Consider the following 21,544-nt stretch of genomic DNA (forward strand, 5'->3'; position numbering starts at 1 on the left):
TTTTCGTGAACATGGATTATACAGTTTAATGCAGACCCAAGGCCAAACATTTTTAGGGGGTAGGTTTTACTTCCAGTACAGATTCTCTTCATGTAAGATCATAAAAATACAATACAAAGTGATGAACCCAAAATACATGCAGCAGCCCACATTAACACACATGCCTCCCAACGAGGGACAGTAGCAGCTAAAGCCAGTATCACTAGGGCTCATTATGGGAACCGAATCATCAGGTACAAGGAACTAGAACAGACTGAAGACAGGGAGCGTCACTCCTCAGCACTCAAGGCTGATTTGATTATTTCAATGACCAAAATAATCCCCGTGAGAAATCCAACATGACAGTGGATGGGCTCACTATCCTATACTCACCCCCGATGTGCAAAGATTAGCAGTTTGAGCCATCTCTGCGAGTTATGGAAAACACTGCTGGAAATGAATGCTAGGGGAAGACCTGCTTTCAAACAACAATGGATACTCTAAAAGCACAGGTTAACATTTAACTTTCAAATCTGAAATTAACGTGAAGTAGTGGGGCCTGGTGCAGGATGTGAGGACGTCTGAAGTGAGTTATAGAGTACAGCCTTGATTGCCCAGTGATATAACGCCAACAGTGCTCGAACTTAAAAACTCCTCAAGTTTTTAAGAGCACCCTAAAATTATGATACAGAATAGCAATCCTGAAACGACTTTGGTCAGCATGAGCTACCAATAAGCTGCACTGAAAGCCCGCTGGACGTGCAGGTGGAAGGCTCACGGCCCAAAGACCTCCGATTGCCCTTTGACCCCACTGTCCAATGAATCTAGAACATTTCTAGTAGGAAAGACATATCAAGGGCTTTTAATTATTGGGCAGTACTGAGACAAAGTGAAAACTTTTTAGGGCTACACGTTTATAATCTTTTAGGTATTTAGGGCTATTCCTTTATCCATTTTATTTTTAGCTGTTTCCAAAGTTATCAAATTATTATCTCTGAAAGAAAATAACAAATTACTATAGAGCTCAAAAGATGTACTCTAATACGATTATTTTGTGAAAGCTGACTACAGAGTAGTCTGTTTGTTAGTTATAATACTGGGGCAGCAAGTTATCAAGGCACTTCAGAACTTTGGGAAATTCTTCTGTTCACATTAACAGGCAACTGGTAAACTTGGATCCTCAAAAAGTATGTACAGAAATATGTACACCCTTTAGCAGAAGAAAAAAATTTCCTGCACTGACAGACTTTACTGGCCCTTTCAGGCACTAGAGAAACATCCATGTGCCAATAACATGAGCTAAGGAATGCAGCAGGTTGGTGCCCAACGTCTGCAGGTGCAGGGAGCTGACGCTCGCTTCCTCTGAACAAGCTTCAAAGAGCTGGTCCTGCAGGGCTGCCGACAGCTTCTGCTCTCATACACTATAAAACAGCATTGGGAATGTTTAACAAGTTTGTCCCTTATGCCTTGAACGACAGAAGAAGCCCATTACGTGCTACATGCAGACATTTTTGCTTATTTTAGCATAACCTGATAATGGGTAATTTCCACTTTTCATTATCTTACTATGGGTGTGGGTGTTTCCTTTTTTTATAAAAGGTCCATTAACTTCATTTAAATGTTCCCATCCTTAGTAATTTCTAAGGGAAATTGTAAGTTTAGATTTTACAAACAAAAACAACTTGAAGGTATTAGCTGGTGTTTTATCCCTTCTTCAATGCAGTCTCAAAGGTGTTTTTGCTATTCATTTTCATAATTTTCTTGTCACACACAAAAATAAGACTCCCCCTCTAAATGCAGAGTACAGGAGAAAATACACTGTATTTCAAACAAAAAATGTTTATGAAAGAACCCACCATCCAAAAAAACAAAAAAACTCCCACCCTATTAAATTGGGTGGGACCAATTGGGTTTTATAAATGAAAAAAATCCTTCTGCTTTATTTAGCATAATAAAACATATCATTGTACTGCGTTTGTGCTTGGACCTTACTTCTACTTAACCAAAAATTTCCCCCTTCCTCATAACTGTCCTGGTATTTATTATGTAAGGTTATGTCTATTTCTAGATTCTGAAATATCTGCATTTTAATGCTTGAACAACCCATTAAAACTGTTTTAAAAGCTGCCCCTATTCCATTTTCTGATTTAAAAAAAAAAAACAAAAAAACCCACACCACAACATAGTGATCCAAATGGAAAAGTTAGTATGTTGTAATATTTGTTTTTCAACATCAAAAGCAGCAGAGATACTGAATATAATTTGCTTAAATCATAAATACCGAGATTGACGTATGCATGTATAAATCACATGCAGGCTCAACAAACTGAAAGCTCTCTATAAATACACAGACACATATATAAAGTGCAAAGTAAGAATGATCAACCATGGGCTCTCTGGCGTTTTAGTACTCCCACTCATCGGATTTCAAGTCGAGATAGCTGAGAATATTCTGTGCAAGCTTCACTGCCTGTTTCCGGGCAGACTTACACTTCTCCTCTCCCTGCGGGTCAACGGCGTCCAGGGCAAGCAGCTGCTTGGTGAGCAGCTCTTCCAGCCGGATGTAGTTCTTATCATTTCGACTGCCATCAAATGAGAGAACTTCCCCCTGGATCTCTGACAAGTTTCCCAGGACGTTCCAGACCGCTTTGTGTGAGGGGTGCTCCTCACAAACAAACAGCTTTCTTTTCTCAAGGGCTTCCTTCAAGTCGACGTAAGTGATGAGGGTCTGAACTTCAATCACCGCTCTTCTCCTGGCTTCCCGGATGCAGGGGTTTTTTTCAAGACTTACCTCATCCAACTGTCCAATCAAACCCTGCAGTTCTGTTTTGGAGCTCAGGTACAATTCTGAAGGATTCGGTGCTTGAAGAAGTTCGTTTTTTATTTCTCTCATTCTCTTGAGGACCTTTTCTATTTTTAAAATGGAATGATTCTGCCCCAGGTCAAACGCATGAGTGGTATCTGCTTCCTCTTCTAAATCCAAGTACCTCAATAACTGGTTGATATCTTCCACGACCTCCTTCCGGTAATTTCTGATTTCTGTGTGCCCGCACACGTCTAAAGCATCCAGATCAGCCATCAGCCCCGAGAGCACACAAGATAAGTGCTTGCAAGTCTCATTACTGTTCACTCCCATAAGAAGGGCAATCAGAGTGCCTCTGGCCTTGTTCACTTCACACATCACAGAGTTAATTTTGGCAACTGAGGGATGCGCGTCCTCAGAAAGCGGCAGGGAAGGCTGCTTTTTCATGCAGTCCTCAATAATCTCTTGCACTGCACAGATTTTGGTTAAAGTGTGATACCGTGCTTTCCGCAAGGAGATCTTGCCTCCAGTTTTAACGTGTGTCAGCCTCAAAATGACATCCTGGATGCCTTCTTCAAACTCATCAGTTACGCAGTTGCCTCCACGATACAACGGCACAACCTTCTCTTTCACCAGGGACTGGGCTTCTGTAAAAATGTTCTGTATTTCGATCCGGCGTGGGTGGTTTGCATTCTGCTCCAACTCTTTGAGAAGATGCTCTGCTTCTTGTGCTGCCCTCTTCCTAGCTTGCTGAATATCTCCTTTTCCTTCAGTATCTACCGAGTCTATTTCAAAAAGTTGTTTTGTTAGAACCCTCTCCAGTTTCTTGTAATTCTTGTCGTCTGACAGACCACTGAAACCAATTACTTGCTGTTCTATGCTTTTTACCTCCTTTTGGATTTCCTGAAGCCTACTAATAGAAGGATGTTGGTTTCCCATCTCCATACTTTGGTTGTGTTCAGTTTCACAAGCACTAAAAGATGACAAACATAACTTATTACACCACAAAGCCTGCAGAATGGTAATCATATATTAATTCATTCTAAAAAGATATGCTTAAGAAATATGGCTTGTTATTGCGATCCCAAGGACAGCCACACTTGAGTGACTAATCAACTCCCTCTCCTGAAAATAACCTAAACATGGCAGTGATTGAGACCGGGGTTACTGCAGTGGGGAATATGAGCCGGAGCTCTGGGCCTGGGAAATTCAGAGTTTCCTCAGTCATCAAAGAAAACGGCATATGCCTTCATAAGTATGCCATGAGGTTGAACTATCAGCTTGGAGAAAGCACAAGTACCTTAGGTCTTAACACTGGAAGCTGGTTTTTGGCAAGAGCAGGGCACCTCTGTGGAATGTACAACAGCAGCTCTTCTAACCTTCCAGACGTCATGGGTACACTGAAGCACCCCGACCAGACCAAAGTGCTATGCCTAGTTTCAGGAAAAGGAACTATAAACAAAAGGAGCTGAGCCACTGAAACCAACACCAGGGGTTCGCAGACACTCCCAAGAGTCCCCGCTTCTACTTCCTCTCCACCCTTTAAGCACTTGTGTAAAAACACCCTGTTTCTCGCCCCACCCTTTTCATACCTCACAAATCCTCCCTGCACAGGGATAAAATTCCACAGGGAAGGCGACTGGGTTATGTTAAAGGCACCACCTTGGGCTTCGGAGGCCTAGTACCCCCTAGGTCCTATCGTGCTCCTCTCCTCCTCCAAAACACACCCCACGAGAATGAGACAACTATGACTAATTCATTCACCAGCCTCCCGTTAAGGGTCCAGAAGGGTTTAACGCATTTTTTTTTTTTTTTTTTTTTTTTACGCTCTTTCACGGGAGGGGGATGGATGCTCAACCGAAACTAATCCCCTGTGGGTGGCCGAGCCCAGAACACGCCTCTGGAAGCCCAGAAGAGCAGGCTGCCTCGACTGTTTCCTCCCCTCTCGCCCAGCCCTCCCAGCACTTTACCCAGCAGCGGTCTAAGCTGGTTTGGTCTTGCCTTCCCGTGGGTGAAGTGGCCAGATAGAAAATCGGCCCTTTACGGGGTGCGGCACCGGAGCTGCGCCCCAAGCTGCATCTCTCTCCCCCTCCCGGCTAGGTCTGAAGTGGGCAGCCGGTGAAGGGGCCGGCGGTGGCAGCGGCAGCTACTGGCCGCAGCGGCCGCTCCGGGCGTCTCGCCCGGGCCCCACGACGCGCCCGCCGGCCTGACCTCACAATGGCCCGTGGGGGGAGGGGACGGCCGTGCTCGGCCGGGCAGAGAAGCCGGCGAGAAGGGAGGGAACTCGGGCCCGGCCGGCTGCGGGGAGCCCGGCTCCGAAACCAGGCCCGGCCGCGTCTGACCCGGGGCGGGGGTGGCGCCAACTCCGGCCCGGCCGGAGCGGGGCGGCGCCCCGGGACAGGGGTCTTCCGCTGGCAGCCCGCGCCGAGGTGAGGCCGCGCGCCCCCACCCGCCCCGCGGAGGCCTCCGCCCTCGCTCACCTGCGCCGCCCGCGCCATCGCACGCTTTGCCACCAACGCCCCGCAGTCTTGCCGTCGCCGGGCCCGGCAGCCCCGCCCCCGGGCCGAACACTCCCCGCCCTGGGAAAAAGTCCTCCGGCGTCCGCGCTGCACCTCGACCCTTGCTGAGCCCGCCGCTAGCCGCCTAGCGCAGTCCCCTGGAATGCCCGCGCCCGAGGAGCTGCCACCCGGGCGCGCTCGCGCCGTTCGGCCGCCCACGCAGCCTGTCACATGCCGGGCAAGCTCACGGTCGGCCGAGTCGTCCCCTCCCGCGGGCTTTGCGACCGTGCCGTAAGGCAGCCCCTCGCGCCGTCGCGACTCCGCTGTGCGTCGCGGGGGCCGCCGGACGGCAGCCATGGCGGCCTTGCGACCCGCGAGGAGGGCCCTGCTTTGTCTCTGCCGCGCCTTCTCCAGCGGCGGCTGCCAGCTCGCCCCCGAGCTCGGCGGTGAGCGCAGGGATGCCGCGCCGAGCCGGGTGAGTGTGGTTCCCGGAGAGGTTGGGCCGGGAGTGACCGCGAGGGGCGACAGACCCGAGCCGCGCCCCTCAGGGACACACGTGGGCGCTCACCTGCGTTGCCGCACTGGCGGCCTCGGCTGAGCTACCCGGGAGCAGGGTCCCCGAGCTGGCCCGGGCCTGGCGCGGAGCAGCGTACGCGGCGTGGGGGGACGGGCGGGTGGAGAGTGGGGAGGCCCCGGAGTCGCCAAGTGTCCTGCGTCGCCCCCACCCCGGGGCTGTTGACAAAACTTCTGTTAAGTAGAGCAGAGTCAGCTAGGAAGTTTATACGTACCTTATTTCTTGTCGAGGATAATTAGTCTTTACATTTAAAGGGCTGTTGATAAGCACAGCGTGTGTGTGTGTGTGTGTGTGTTTTCGCGCGCGCTTGGCTTCGTTCAAATTATTAGTGCTTTTCGTCAAGTGATGACAAACTGTCATCATATTTTGTAGGACTTCACGTTGAACGCTTTTTCTGGTTTGGAAACTGTGTGTGCATATATGCATTTTATTGACCAAAGATGCACAAAGATGAATATCTTTAGCAGCAAAGCGGCGAGCAGTTTTTATAAATTGCACTGCTTTGGGGAAGGATGTTTTGTTTGAGGGAGCCGTAGGCCTTCATTCCAACTGTCACATGAAAATATGGACTAACGGTGTGGAATAGGCTGCAGATAGAATATTTAAACGAAGCCTAAGAATACTGGACCTCCCTGGCGGTCCAGTGAGTAAGACTCCGCGCTTCCACTGCAGAGGATGCGAGTTCTATCCCTGGTCGGGGAAGTTCCGCATGCCGCGCGGTGCAGCCCGCCCCCCCACCCGCGAAAAAAAAAGCATACAAAAACTAACGTTTCATTTGCCAACAGGCTAAGGAGCGAGGCTGGCAAGCATCCTTTAAACGATAATTAAAGAAGGATAAAAAGAGCCTATTAAGAATTCCAAAACGTGCCTGCCTGTAAATTTTCATTTATTTTGGTCTGTTGCTATTAGCATGCTTTTATAAATGAAGCTTTGAAGTTCTGTCTGGTTTACAGTTTAAACAGGGAGTTACCAGGGCAACTGGGCACCTAGACCCCAAGCCTCTGGCTCAGTTCCCTCATACAGTGGCCACAGCCCTGACTTCTATTCCTAGAACATAGAAACCCACCAGCATCTCAGTGTTTGGGCAGAAAGATACTCAACAGGTATCTGAAAATGCTCTGGGAGGGCAAACAACATCAGCCAACAACTGCCCCCAGGGTGAGGACTTAGTCCAACTTCTTTTGTGAACAAGTGCTGGAAAAAAGAACAGCACCCACACAGGGCTTTCTCTGTTGACATACAGCCTTTTGTTAAAGTAAGTCTTACTGTGGGTCTGATCCTCGAGATGAGACCTCTCTGCCTTTTGCAGTCCAAGTGACAAGGAAGCCGGTGCTGCGTAGCTGTTGGACTGCCTACACCTGTGAAGGCAATGACTCTGATGAGGCTGAAAGTGGAGCAGCTGACCCATGAGTCAGACCTTCCCCGTTCTAGCCTTACGACTTGTGCTGCTGTTGTTGTTTTTTAGAATGTGTTCCCCATTATGCTAGGTTTTGGATGCGGCGTGAAAGAACAGTTCTTTCCTCAGGGCAATTTGTGTTTCTATGTGTTTGGCCCCATCTTTGTATGCTTCCTGAGCACACAGCCGGTTCTCCAGGTAATTAAATTCCTGCAGCAGAGAGAGATTGTTGTCTTTCAGGCTGTGATTTTAAATATTCTTTAAGGTCTTCTTAAAAGTCACAGGTCCTAAACCTTTTGTTTTCTTTAAAGAGATATATTTTAATCCTGTATTTCTAGTTCACCCTATGTATTTTCTCATTCTTTGTTCTTCACTTGCGTTAAGGAGACCTGCTTTTAGGACCTACACAATTTATTTCCCTCTCTAACCTCTGGCTACCAGTTTATTATTATTATTATTATTTATTTATTTTTTGGCCGTGCTGTACAGCTTGCGGGATATTAGTTCCTTGACCAGGGATTAAACCTGGGCCCTCAGCAGTGAAAGCGCAGAGTCCTAACCACTGGACGGCCAGGGAATTCCCTGGCTACTGTTTTGTTTTTGTTTTTGTTTTTAATTATTTATTTATTTCTGGCTGTGTTGGGTCTTTGTTGCTGCGCGTGGGCTTTCTCTAGTTGCAGCGAGCGGGGGCTACTGTTTGTTGCGGTGCGCGGGCTTCTCATTGTGGTGGCTTCTCTTATTGTGGAGCACGGGCTCTAGGACTGCGGGCTTCAGTAATTGTGGCACACGGGCTCAGTAGTTGTGGCACACAGACTTAGTTGTTCCGCAGCATGTGGGATCTTCCCAGACCAGGGCTCAAACCCGTGACCCCTGCATTGGCAGGCGGATTCTTAACCACTGTGCCACCAGGGAAGTCCAAACATCAGGATTCTTTTTTTTTTTTTTAATTTTTTAATTTTTGGCTACATTGGGTCTTCATTGCTGCGCGCGGGCTTTCTCTAGTTGTGGCGAGCGGGGGCTACTCTTGGTTGCAGTGCGCGGGCTTCTCATTGCGGTGGCTTCTCTTGTTGCAGAGCACAGGCTGTAGGCGCGCGGGCTTCAGTAGCTGGGGCTCGCGGGCTCTGGAGCGCAGGCTCAGTAGTTGTGGCTCACGGGCTTAGTTGCTCCGCGGCATGTGAGATCTTCCCGGACCAGGGCTCCAACCTGTGTCCCCTGCGTTGGCAGGTAGGTTCTTAACCACTGTGCCACCAGGGAAGCCCCAAACATCAGGATTCTTAAGGGCAAGTCCAATAAGTTCACAAGTTAGGGAACCACGGTTATATTATATGCATTAATATTTGCTTATAGTCCTGAATTCCATTCACGTTTATACTGATAGTAAACATTTATGAAGCACTTGCATGCACTGTTCTGAAAACTTTACATATTTTAACTTATTTAAGCCTAAAATTCTGTCCAGAAGGTGCTTTTATCATCCCCATTTTACAGATGAGATTGAATAATTACTTTTCAATAATTACTTACTTTTACAGTAAGATTAAACAATTTCAAGATCATAATGCTTGCACATAAGGAATATACATGTTATAGTTCCTTTATCCAAAGGATAATGAATTAAAAATTTTCTTCTAGTAATTTCTAGATGAACAAAACAGAGAAACAGGCCCTCAGCATAGAAAGGTAGTATTCGCAGATAACAGATAATGGAACTACTGGTGTCACGTTTTGCTTAAATTTTCATTAAGGAGAATGATCTCCAAAATCCCCAAGTTTAGATTTGGAATAAACCTCGTAGGAAGAAATTGAAACTCAGGATAAATGAGAAACTGGTGAGAGAGCTAGTCATTGAATTTTAAGGTTAACATGGATATTTCTAGTATTTAAAAGGCTTTCAATAAATAGTTGGAAAACAAAGCTGGGGTGGGAGGACTTTAAAAACCATGCAATTTAACTCTATTATCATAAAGGTGAGGAAATTGGGACCCAGAGATGTAAAGTGACTTGCCTGCTATCACACAGCAGAGTCAGGATTGAAATCGATGTTTTCCCACTCTCAGTCCAGTGTTCTAACGCTACCAAATGCTTTTTCTTCACCTATCGAAACAATTACATGATTTCCCCTTGTTCTGTTAATGTGGAGAATTACTTTGATTTATTGATTTTCTTTTTTTGTTACTTATGGGAAATTTAAAACACGTACAAGGATCGAAGAATATAAAGAATTGCTGTGTATCCAGTACCCTGCTTCTACAGTTATCCGCTCATGGCTGTTTATTTCATCCTTACCCCAATCCAGTCCCCCTTCCCAGATAATTTTATGCCAAATAGCAGACATCATATTTCATTTGTAAGTATTTCAGTATGTATCTTTAAAAGATACAGACTTAAATATATATACATATACCTGTGTGTGCATATATATATATAAAACATAATACCATCGTCACACCTAAAAATATTATAATTCCTTAATCCCAGCAAATTTCCAATGTTCAAATTTCTTCAGTTGTCTTAGAAATGTCATAAATGTTTTCTTTTACAATTTGCTTGTATCAGCATCCAAATAAGGTCTACACATTGCAACTGATTAATATTCTTTTAGTTTTCTTTCAACCTATAGGGTTTGGCTCTATCCCCTTCCTTTTTTTTTTTGAATTTTTGAATTTTTGTATTTTATTTATTTTTTATACAGCAGGTTCTTATTAGTTATCTGTTTTATACATATTAGTGTATATATGTCAATCCCAATCTCCCAATTCATCCCACCACCACCCCCCCACTTTCCCCCCTTGGTGTCCATACGTTTGTTCTCTACATCTGTGTATCTATTTCTGCCCTGCAAACCGGTTAATCTGTACCATTTTTCTAGGTTCCACATATATGCGTTAATATATGATATTTGTTTTTCTCTTTCTGACTTACTTTGTATGACAGTCTCTAGATCCAACCACGTCTCTACAAATGACCCAGTTTTGTTCCTTTTTATGGCTGAGTAATATTCCATTGAATATATGTACCACATCTTCTTTATCCATTCGTCTGTCGATGGGCATTTAGGTTGCTTCCATGTCCTGGCTATTGTAAATAGTGCTGCAATGAACATTGGGGTGCATGTGTCTTTTTGAATTATGGTTTTCTCTGGGTATATGCCCAGTAGTGGGATTGCTGGGTCATATGGTAATTCTATTTTTAGTTTTTTAAGGACCCTCCATACTGTTCTCCATAGTGGCTGTATCAATTTACATTCCTACCAACAGGGCAAGAGGGTTCCCTTTTCTCCACACCCTCTCCAGCATTTGTTGTTTGTAGATTTTCTGATGATGCCCATTCTAACTGATGTGAGGTGATACCTCATTGTAGTTTTGATTTGCATTTCTCTAATAATTAGTGACTTTGAGCAACTTTTCATGTGCTTCTTGGCCATCTGTATTGTCTTCTTTGGAGAAATGTCTATTTAGGTCTTCTGCCCATTTTTCGTTTGGCTTGTTTGTTTTTTTAATATTGAGCTGCATGAGCTGTTTATATATTTTGGAGATTAATCCTTTGTCCATTGATTCGTTTGCAAATATTTTCTCCCATTCTGAGGGTTGTCTTTTCGTCTTGTTTGTAGTTTGCTTTGCAAAAGCTTTTAAGTTTCATTAGGTCCCATTTGTTTATTTTTGTTTTTATTTCCATTACTCTAGGAGGTGGATCAAAAAAGATCTTGCTGTGATTTATGTCAAAGAGTATCCTTCCTATGTTTTCCTCTAAGAGTTTTATAGTGTCTGACCCTACATTTAGGTCTGTAATCCATTTTGAGTTTATTTTTGTGTATGGTGTTAGGGAGTGTTCTAATTTCATTCTTCTACATGTAGCTGTGCAGTTTTCCCAGCACCACTTATTGAAGAGACTGTCTTTTCCCCATTGTATATCCTTGCCTCCTTTGTCATAGATTAGTTGACTATAGGTGCGTGGGTTTATCTCTGGGCTTTCTATCCTGTTCCATTTATGTATATTTCTGTTTTTGTGCCAGTACCATATTGTCTTCATTGCTGTAGCTTTGTAGTATAGTCTGAAGTCAGGGAGTCTGATTCCTCCAGCTCCGTTTTTTTCCCTCAAGACTGCTTTGACTATTCAGGGTCTTTTGTGTCTCCACACAAATTTTAAGATTTTTTTGTTCTAGTTCTGTAAAAAATGCCATTGGTAATTTGATAGGGATTGCATTGAGTCTGTAGATTGCTTTGGGTAGTATAGTCATTTTCACAATATTGATTCTTCCAATCCAAGAACATGGTCTATCTCTCCATCTCTTTGTGTCATCTTTGATTTCTTTCATCAGTGTCTTATAGTTTTCTGAGTACAGGTCTTTTACCTCCTTAGGTAGGTTTATTCCTAGGTATTTTATTCTTTTTGTTGCAGTGGTGAATGGGATTATTTCCTTAATTTCTCTTTCTGATCTTTTATTGTTAGTGTATAGGAATGCAAGAGATTTCTGTGCATTAATTTTGTATCCTGCAACTTTACCAAATTCATTGATTAGCTCTAGTAGTTTTCTGGTGACATCTTTAGGATTCCCTATGTATAGTATCATGTCATCTGCAAAAAGTGACAGTTGTACTTCTTCTTTTCCAATTTGTATTCCTTTTATTTCTTTTTCTTCTCTGATTGCCGTGGCTAGGACTTCCAAAACTATGTTGAATAAGAGTGGCGAGAGTGGACATCCTTGTCTTGTTCCTGATCTTAGAGGAAATGCTTTCAGTTTTTCACCATTGAGAATGACGTTTGCTGTGGGTTTGTCGTATATGGCCTTTATTATGTTGAGGTAGGTTCCCTCTATGCCCACTTTCTGGAGAGTTTTCATCATAAATGGGTGTTGAATTTTGTCAAAAGCTTTTTCTGCATCTATTGAGATGATCATATGTTTTTTTTCTTCAATTTGTTAATATGGTGTACCACATTGATTGATTTGCGTATATTGAAGAATCCTTGCACCTCTGGGATAAATCCCACTTGATCGTGGTGTATGATCCTTTTAATGTGTTGTTGGATTCTGTTTGCTAGTATTTTGTTGAGGATTTTTGCATCTATATTCATCAGTGATATTGGTGTGTAATTTTCTTTTTTTGTAGTATCTTTGTCTGGTTTTGGTATCAGGGTGATGGTGGCCTCATAGAATGAGTTCGGGAGTGTTCCTTCCTCTGCAATTTTTTGGAAGAGTTTGAGAAGGATGGGTGTTAGCTCTTCTCTAAATGTTTGGTAGAATTCACCTGTGAAGCCATCTGGTCCTGGATTTTTGTTTGTTGGAAGATTTTTAATCACAGTTCAATTTCATTACTTGTGATTGGTCTGTTTATATTTTCTATTTCTTCCTGGTTTAGTCTTGGAAGATTATACCTTTCTAAGAATTTGTCCATTTCTTCCAGGTTGTCCATTTTATTGGCATAGAGTTGCTTGTAGTAGTCTCTTATGATGCTTTGTATTTCTGCGGTGTCCGTTGTAACTTCTCCTTTTTTTTTTTTTTTTTGGCTATGTTGGGTCTTTGTTACTGCGCGCGGACTTTGTCTAGTTGTGGTGAGCGGGGGCTACTCTGTTGCGGTGCGCAGGCTTCTCATCATGGTGGCTGCTCTTGCTGCGGAGCATGGGCTCTAGGTGCGCAGGCTTTAGTAGTTGTGGTCCGTGGGCTCTAGAGTGCAGGCTCAGTAGTTGTGGCTCACGGGCTTAGTTTCTCCGCAGCATGTGGGATCTTCCCGGACCAGGGCTCAAACCCGTGTCCCCTGCATTGGCAGGCAGATTCTGAACCACTGTGCCACCAGGGAAGCCCTAACTTCTTTTTCATTCCTAATTTTATTGATTTGAGTCCTCTCCCTCTTTTTCTTGATGAGTCTGGCTAAAGATTTATCGATTTTGTTTATCTTCGCAAAGAACCATCTTTTAATTTTATTGATCTTTGCTGCTGTTTTGTTTCTATTTCATATATTTTTGCTCTGATCTCTATGATTTCTTTCCTTCTACTAACTTTGGGTTTGGTTTGTTCTTCTTTCTCTAGTTCCGTTAGGTGTAAGGTTAGATTGTTTATTTGAGATTTTTCTTGTTTTTTGAGGTAGGGTTATATTGCTATAAACTTCCCTCTTAGAACTGTTTTTGCTGCATCCCATAGGTTTTGGATCGTCGTGTTTTCCTTGTAATTTGTCTCTAGGTATTTTTTTATTTTCTCTTTGATTTCTTCAGTGATCTCTTGGTTATTTAGTAACGTATTGTTTAGCCTCCGTGTGTTTGTGTTTTTTACGTTTTTTTCCCTGTAATTGATTTCTAATCTCATAGCATTGTGGTCGGAAAAGATGCTTGGTATGATTTCAATTTTCTTAAATTTACTGAGGCTTGATTTGTGACCCAAAATGTGATCTATCCTGGAGAATGTTCCATGTGCATTTGAGAAGAAAGTGTAATCTGTTTTTGGATGGAATGTCCTATAAATATCAATTAAATCTCTCTGGTCTGTTGTGTCATTTAAAGCTTGTGTTTCCTTATTAATTTTCTGTCTGGGTGATCTGTCCATTGGTGTAAGTGAGGTGTTAAAGTCCCCCACTATTATTGTGTTACTGTCGATTTCCTCTTTTATAGCTGTTAGCAGTTGCCTTATGTATTGAGGTGCTCCTATGTTGGGTGCATATATATTTATAATTGTTATATCTTCTTCTTGGATTGATCCCTTGATCATTATGTATTGTCCTTCCTTGTCTCTTGTAACATTCTTTATTTTAAAGTCTATTTTATCTGATATGAGTGTAGCTACTCCAGTTATCTTTTGATTTCCATTTGCATGGAATATCTTTTTCCATCCCCTCACTTTCAGTCTGTATGTGTCCCTAGGTCTGAAGTGTGTCTCTTGTAGACAGCATATATATGGGTCTTGTTTTTGTATCCATTCAGCGAGCCTGTGTCTTTTGGTTGGAGCATTTAATCCATTCACGTTTAAGGTAATTATCCATATGTATGTTCCTATGACCATTTTCTTAATTGTTTTGGGTTTGTTTTTGTAGGTCCTTTTCTTCTCTTGTGTTTCCCACTTAGAGAAGTTCCTTTAGCATTTGTTGTAGAGCTGGTTTGGTGGTGCTGAATTCTCTTAGCTTTTGCTTGTCTGTAAAGCTTTTGATTTCTCCATCAAATCTGAATGAAATCCTTGCCGGGTAGAGTAATCTTGGTTGTAGGTTCTTCCCTTTCATCACTTTAAATATATCATGCCACTCCCTTCTGGCTTGCAGAGTTTCTGCTGAGAAATCAGCTGTTCACCTTATGGGAGTTCCCTTGTATGTTATTTGTCGTTTTTCCTTCGTTGCTTTCAGTAATTTTTCTTTGTCTTTAATTTTTGCCACTTTGATTACTATGTGTCTCGGCGTGTTTCTCCTTGGGCTTATCCTGTATGGGACTCTCTGCACTTCCTGGACTTGGCTGGCTATTTCCTTTCCCATGTTAGGGAAGTTTTCAACTATAATCTCTTCAAATATTTTCTCAGGTCCTTTCTCTGTCTCTTCTCCTTCTGGGACCCCTGTAATGCGAATGTTGTTGTGTTTAATGTTGTCCCAAAGGTCTCTTAGGCTGTCTTCATTTCTTTTCATTCTTTTTTCTTTATTCTGTTCCGCAGCAGTGAATTCCACCATTCTGTCTTCCAGGTCACTTATCCGTTCTTCTGCCTCAGTTATTCTGCTATTGATTCTTTCTAGTGTATTTTTCATTTCAGTTATTGTATTGTTTATCTCTGTTTGTTAATTCTTCTAGCTGTTTGTTCTTTAATTCTTCTAGGTCTTTGTTAAACGCTTCTTGCATCTTCTCGATCTTTGCCTCCATTCTTTTTCTGAGGTCCTGGATCATCTTCATGATCATTATTCTGAATTCTTTTTGGAAGGTTGCCTATCTCCACTTTGTTTAGTTGTTTTTTCTGGGGTTTTATCTTGTTCCTTCATTTGGTACAAAGTCCACTGCCTTTTCATTTTGTCTGTCTTTCTGTGAATGTGGTTTTCCTTCCACAGGCTGCAGAATTGTAGTTTTTCTTGCTTCTGCTGTCTGCCCTCTGGTGGATGAGGCTATCTAAGAGGCTTGTGCAAGCTTCCTGATGGGAGGGACTGGTGGTGGGTAGAGCTGGCTGTTGCTCTGGTGGGCAGAGCTCAGTAAAACTTTAATCCGCTTGTTTGCTGATGGGTAGGTCTGGGTTCCCTCCCTGTTGGTTGTTTGGCCTGAGGCGACCCAGCACTGGAGGCTACAGGCTCTTTGGTGAGGCTAATGGCAGACTCTGGGAGGGCTCACACCAGGGAGTACTTCCCAGAACTTCTGCTGCCAGTGTCCTTGTCCCCACGGTGAGCCACAGCCACCCACCCCCGACTCCGCAGGAGACCCCACCAACACCAGCAAGTAGGTCTGGTTCAGTCTCCCCTGGGGTCACTGCTCCTTCCCCTGGGTCCTGATGCGCACACTGCTTTGTGTGTGCCCTCCGAGAGTGGAGTCTCTGTTTCCCCCAGTCCTGTCGAAGTCCTGCAATCAAATCCCGCTAGCCTTGAGAGTCTGATTCTCTGGGAATTCCTCCTCCTGTTGCCAGACCCCCAGGTTGGGAAGCCTGACGTGGGGCTCAGAACCTTCACTCCAGTGGGTGGACTTCTGTGGTATAAGTGTTCTCCAGTTTGTGAGTCACCCATCCAGCACTTACGGGATTTGATTTTATTGTGATTGCACCCCTCCTAGCATCTCATTGTGGCTTCTCCTTTGTCTTTGGATGTGGGGTATCTTTTTTGGTGAATTCCAGTGTCTCCCTGTTGATGATTGTTCAGCAGTTAGTTGTGATTCTGGTCCCCTTCCTTTTTTTAAAGCAATTTATCTGGGGCTGCTGAGGGGAGTGTATCCTTTAGAGTTTCACACAGTCTGGATTTTGCTGATTGCATTCCCATGGTGTAATTTAACATGTTCCTCTGACCTGTGTGTTTCCTGTAAACAGACAGCTGCACTCTAGAGCCTTGACTTCATGTGGATTTGACTTTTTTATTTTTGAGAAGGCTACTTCACTGGTTATTGATTTTCTGATGTTAAAGCAACCTTGCACTCCCAGTATAAACCCAGCTTGGTCCTGATGCAATGGCCCTTTTGTGTACTGCTGAATTTGGTGTGCTGATTTGTCTAGCATCCGTCTAGAATGAGAGGCTGGGGGCTCCAACCCTCCAGAAGGGAAAGGCTTTCAGTTCCCATCCCAGGAGGGTTAGGACTCTAGACCAGGAAACACGCCGAGAACACTGAATCTGGCCAACGTTTGTTCCTTTCATTGTTACCCGTTGGTTTTCCCAGTGGCTGGCAGTGAAACTTTAACTCAGAGAGGAGCTTTGTGTTGTGTACAGGCACTTCTGGGAAGGAAGGCGCTGGAGAAAAAGGTCTCCCACTCCAAATCCTGGCTTCTAGAAGGACAGGCCCCAGGGTGGGAGTGTGCTGGCAAAGCTCTGGAGCCTGCTGAAAGGCAGAAGGGATGGAGAGCCAGGCTGGGCCTGCAGAGCTGAACAAGGAGAGGCCTGGTGTGGGGCTGCTCAGCCTGGCAGTTTACAGTTAAAGAGAAAAAACTGGAAGGTTCATCACCACCCCACCCCCCAGTAATGAAAACTCGGTGTGACCAGTAAGAACATGTGTGGTCCTCCGCGGAACTGTTAGGTCTAGCACGCCTTTCCACGCACACCCCTGCCACTCCAGGCCTCAGAAGCTGTGCACTGTATGCTTTTGCTGTAAGAACCATAAATTATGGTAATTACTCAAACCTCAAAGGGATTCTTTCTTTTCCTCCCCCAAGCCCCTTCTTCTCCCTTTTAAATAGCAGTTCTTGGGTGAACAAAGACAGAATATGTTTATAGGGGAGAGTAGAAGGACCACTTCTGCCATAATTGAAGATACAGTCTCTCAAATTATAGTGGAAAACTGAGGATGATTGAAGGAGTTGGTTCACAGAGTTCACATATAAACTGTAAAGTAGTTTATAAGCAACAACTAAAAGATGCGTATGGGAAAGTAACTGAATACCCCAGCTCCTCTTTGAGCTTGCTTTGTTATGTGTGGGCAGCTGGGGTAGGGATAGGGAACCTGTAAGAACAGATGGGGTACAGTTCTGGAAGATAGTGACGCAGGTAAACAGGTGCAGTTGGGGTGGAACCTGCCCCTTTGTCTCCCTGCTGCTGGCAGAGCTGACGTCTCCAAGGGGTGTTGCGCAGCCTCCCCAGCTTGGAGGAGGGCAAGGAACCCATCGTGCGGCGGAAGGTCACAGCAGGGGACCCAGGCTGGCTCCCTTTCTGTGTCCACTCACTGCATCCCTTTGTGTGAATCACCGTCAGTTTCTGAGAATATCCGGATATCACAGAGGCAGAGGCTGTGTGGGAAAAGTCCAGAAATATGTGCAGAAAAGTCGGGTTTTTTTCTTAAAAACTTTTTTAAAAGAAAGGGAAAATGTGGTAACCATATATTATTCTTAGAATGATGGATAAAACATTAAAGATCTATGTGTTACGGTCCTGCCTTTACTTTCTAAAAAGGAGTTTTAAGTCAGTCTAGTATCAAGTCAGTGTATTTCAACCCTGATGGTGAGGAGCACAGTTTCAGGTCTTAGGTAGCAGATCAGGATGCCTTTCTGCTAGTGGGGCCCTATCACTTTCACACATGAAGGATGAGTTCAGTCCCTTCTTGGGGACTTGCTGGCCCTTCATTTAGAACTTTCCACTCTGGCTGTGCCTCTTACGGCTCAACTTTGCTTCCCAGTGACACCAAGAGAGACACTCTTTAGAAGAACCAGACAAAAGTAAAAATGGTCAGAGATAAAGATGTTTGAATCTGCAAGAAGAAACGAAATAGCCATGCTGAACTAGTCAGTAGGGTGTAGTAGTCCGGTGTGGAGTGTGAACTGGCCACGCAGAGGTGACAGCTACGCCTAGGCTTCTCCCCGCCTCCCCCAGTCCCTCTCCAGCAGCCGGTCAGCCTGGCTTTCCACTTCCCCTGCAGCTCTGACGTGTCCACCTGCGACAGTGCCTCCCCGTTCTTCCACCACGTGTGAGTCGTACTCCAGAACACTCAGCCACTCAACGTGCTCTGCTTCTCTGACTATACAGCCTTTGAGAGTTTCCTGGAAAACCTAGGAACTCATCAAGAATTAGCAGTTACGTAAGGAACACTCTTGGCGGTGTTGGCGTCCGGCTCCCTCAGATCTTCTCAACATGCTGCTGCGAGTTATCGGTGATTGCCATATCTAGTTAAACTGTGCTGGGGACTTCCCTGGTGGTCCAGTGGCTAAGGCAACGAGCTCCCCATGCAGGGGGCCCGGCTTCGATCCCTGGTCAGGGAACCAGATCTCTCACGCTGCAACTAAGAGCCAGCACAACCAAATAAATATTTTTAAAAATAATATAAATAAATAAATAAATAGTACTAAAGGGTAACAAAATAAGCCACCCCGAAATAGGCCACTTTGGCATAAAGATTATTTTGAGCCAAAAGCACTTGAAAGACAGCAGGTGCAAGAAGGGCACTGTGACCTCCCCCTTGTCTTCCTTTAGGCAGGAGATAAACCTCTCACGTGAAAACTGCCCTTCCTAAATCAGGAGCAAAACTGTGTTCTTATCACCAGAGAGTGAAAGAGATCTGTGCAAACGGACCTTGGTAAAGTAACTCTCACCTTCCTTTAGTCTCCCCATAGACTTTAGTCCCTCTTCCACAGTGGCTACTTTTTGTTCAGCCTGGTATATAGGCAGTTGGGCCTATCTGCTTTTTGGGGTCTTCATTTTCCTATGGGTGCTCCCATGTGTACATAAAAAAAATCTATATGGTTTTCTTCTGTTAATCTGTTTTATGTTAGTTTGACTCTCAGGCCCGTTTAGAGACTCTCAGAGAGGAGACGGAGAGTTTGCCTCCCTTACTAAAAGTTGGATTATAATTATCTCTGCTTCTGAGGTTATTTGCATCTATTTCTACCATACCTATGTGGCAGAAGTAACATATAATGGCATTTCTGCACATCTCTTCCCAGTTCCTCGTTCAGTAACATCACATTGCTAGCTTGAAGTTGTCCATGGTGGGAGTCATTGCACTATGGAAACTGGCAAATTCTCCAGATCAGGGCTTAACTTACTGTTTTGTTGATTGTCCAGACTTAGGAAAGTGAAGGATAAAATGTTAGTTAGTACACTTGACCCTTGAACAATGCGTATTTGAACTTCGCGGATCCACTTATGCTCAGATTTTTTTCTGTAGTACTATACACTCTCAGGTTGGTTCCGTCTGCAGATGTGGCACCTCTGATAGGGAGGGCCGACTGTAAAGTTGTATGCAGATTTTTGACTGTAGGGAGGGTCGGCACCCCTGACCCCTGCATTGTTTGAGGGTCAACTGTAATGTGGATTAAATTAAGAAGTATATCTTGGGACTTTCCTGATGGTCAAGTGGTTAAGACTCCATGCTCCCAATGCAGGGGCCTGGGTTCGATCCCTCGTCAGGGAACTAGATCCCGTGTGCCGCAACTAAGACCTGGCACAGCCAAATAAATAAATAAATAGTAAAAAAAAAAAAAAAAGAAGTAGTGTATCTTGTTGGTTGACATCATATTGTGAATAAACCAAATTGAGAAAATGTTCTTCCAGTATTTGGAAGCCGTTATCCATTTCATCAAAGAAATCATTTGTGGACTTCCCTGGTGGCGCAGTAGCCCCCGCTCACCACAACTAGAGAAAGCCCACGTGCAGCAACGGAGACCCAACGCAGCCATAAATAAATAAATAAATAAATAAATAAATAAGTAAGTAAGTAAGTAAGTAAATAAATAAATAAATAACAAAAACAATCATTTGTGTCATTGACAAACAGGTGAGGTCAGTAGGTCTTGTTCACCCTACTTTTTTTTTTTTTTTTTTTTTTGATTTTTGGCTGCGTTGGGTCTTCGTTGCTGCACGCAGGCTTTCTCTAGTTGCAGCGAGCAGGGGCTACTCTTTGTTGTGGTGTGCGGGCTTCTCATTTTGGTGGCTTCTCTTGTTGTGGAGCACGGGCTCTAGGCGTGCGGGCTTCAGTAGTTGTGGCTCGTGGGCTCAGTAGTTGTGGCTCACAGGCTCTAGAGCCCAGGCTCAGTAGTTGTGGCTCATGGGCTTAGTTGCTCCACGGCATGTGGGATCTTCCTGGAACAGGGTCGAACCCGTGTCCCCTGCTTTGGCAGGCCGATTCTTAACCACTGCGCCACCAGGGAAGTCCTCTATCAATCTTTTTTTTCCCCACTCAAATGCTGTATTCTTTTACCTAATCTGTCAAGGGTCCTTAAAATTTTGAAATTTTTTTTAAAAGATACTTTTCTAGAAATGTTTTGAGAGTCTGAGGGAATCATATGTACTTTTCAGCATTTCCTGCTCATTCACTTATTCTAGACTCAAAATAATTTTCTAAATAGTAAGCATTCTTTTTAAAAATTTTTTATTTATTTATTTATTTATTTATTTTGGCTGCTCTGGGTCTTTGTTGCGGCTCTCGGGCTCCTCTGGTTGTGGCGCTTAGTTGGGGTATGTGGAATCTTAGTTCCAGGGATTGAACCTGGGATCGAACCCAGGCCCCCTGCATTGGGAGCGTGGAGTCTTAACCACTGGACCACCAGGGAAGTCCCAAAATAGTAGGCATTCTAATGCTGAGCTGAACATGCCACAGATTTTTAATAGAATATTATAAATGCCAGTGTTGTCCTAAAGGCAGAGCTATAATGTGTTATAACTCAGTAACTCTGTGTTCTCAGATGTAAGGAAAAGCTTTCTGCATGAGTGGATGTCCCTGCGTATTTTGTAATATAACTTGACCTGCTGAACTCTGAGCGGTGATGGCAGAGCCGATGTAACCTCCTCAGGGGTTCTCTGTGGCCTGAACAATCCACGCTAGGTGGCCACACCAAGCTTTGTAACCCACTTCCCGACCAAACCCACTGCTATCCTTGTCATGTTTTAAATTCTTCCTATTTTTAGACTGCCTGGGAATTCAGAAGATTTAGGAAGGTCGTAGCATCCAAGACAAGGAGAGGGCCAACGGGCAGTGCTGCATTTAGCAGTCTCCTTTGGTTAATGCCAAGTTCTTGGGATGCTTGGTGTCGGTTGGTGGTGCTTAGTGGCAGCCGTCAAAGCGAAAGCTAATTGACTGTGTTTCCTAAAGAGTGACTTGGTTTCCTTTCTCAGTCTACGCTTGGTTCTTTACTCTGATTGCCCAGGGTTGAGTCCAGGGACCAGAAGATGGTCAGACCCCCACTAGGGAGAGGAATGCTGAGGATTGTGCACCAAGCTGAGCTT

At 44.3% G+C, this 21,544-nt stretch overlaps 2 protein-coding genes across 4 annotated transcripts in view; one reads left to right on the forward strand and one right to left on the reverse strand.

Annotated features, from left to right (window-relative positions):
• BAG5 (BAG cochaperone 5) lies at positions 1-5,558 on the reverse strand. Of its 2 annotated transcripts, none has more exons than XM_059915099.1 (2): positions 5,263-5,558; positions 1-3,755 (listed from the first exon to the last, which is right to left on the reverse strand). In XM_059915099.1, the coding sequence occupies exon 2, from the start codon at positions 3,725-3,727 to the stop codon at positions 2,384-2,386; it is 1,344 nt and encodes a 447-aa protein (XP_059771082.1). In that variant the 5' UTR covers positions 3,728-3,755; positions 5,263-5,558; the 3' UTR covers positions 1-2,383. The 2 variants fall into 2 exon arrangements, with proteins under 2 accessions (XP_059771082.1, XP_059771083.1); XM_059915100.1 differs by lacking the exon at positions 5,263-5,558 and adding an exon at positions 4,083-4,211.
• Positions 5,559-5,582: 24 nt separating this feature from the next.
• The window catches only part of LOC132360019 (cytochrome c oxidase assembly factor 8), a 32,381-nt gene continuing 16,419 nt past the window's right edge, over positions 5,583-21,544 (forward strand). The window contains exon 1 of one of the 2 annotated variants that reach the window (XM_059915103.1): positions 5,583-5,755. In XM_059915103.1, coding sequence (XP_059771086.1) covers positions 5,636-5,755 — 120 coding nt within the window. In that variant the 5' untranslated portion in view covers positions 5,583-5,635. The remainder of the gene's footprint in view (positions 5,756-21,544) is intronic. The other variant, XM_059915102.1, reaches the window with a different exon arrangement.

This window comes from Balaenoptera ricei, chromosome 2, assembly GCF_028023285.1.
Source record: "Balaenoptera ricei isolate mBalRic1 chromosome 2, mBalRic1.hap2, whole genome shotgun sequence".
Classification (NCBI taxonomy): Eukaryota; Metazoa; Chordata; class Mammalia; order Artiodactyla; family Balaenopteridae; genus Balaenoptera; species Balaenoptera ricei.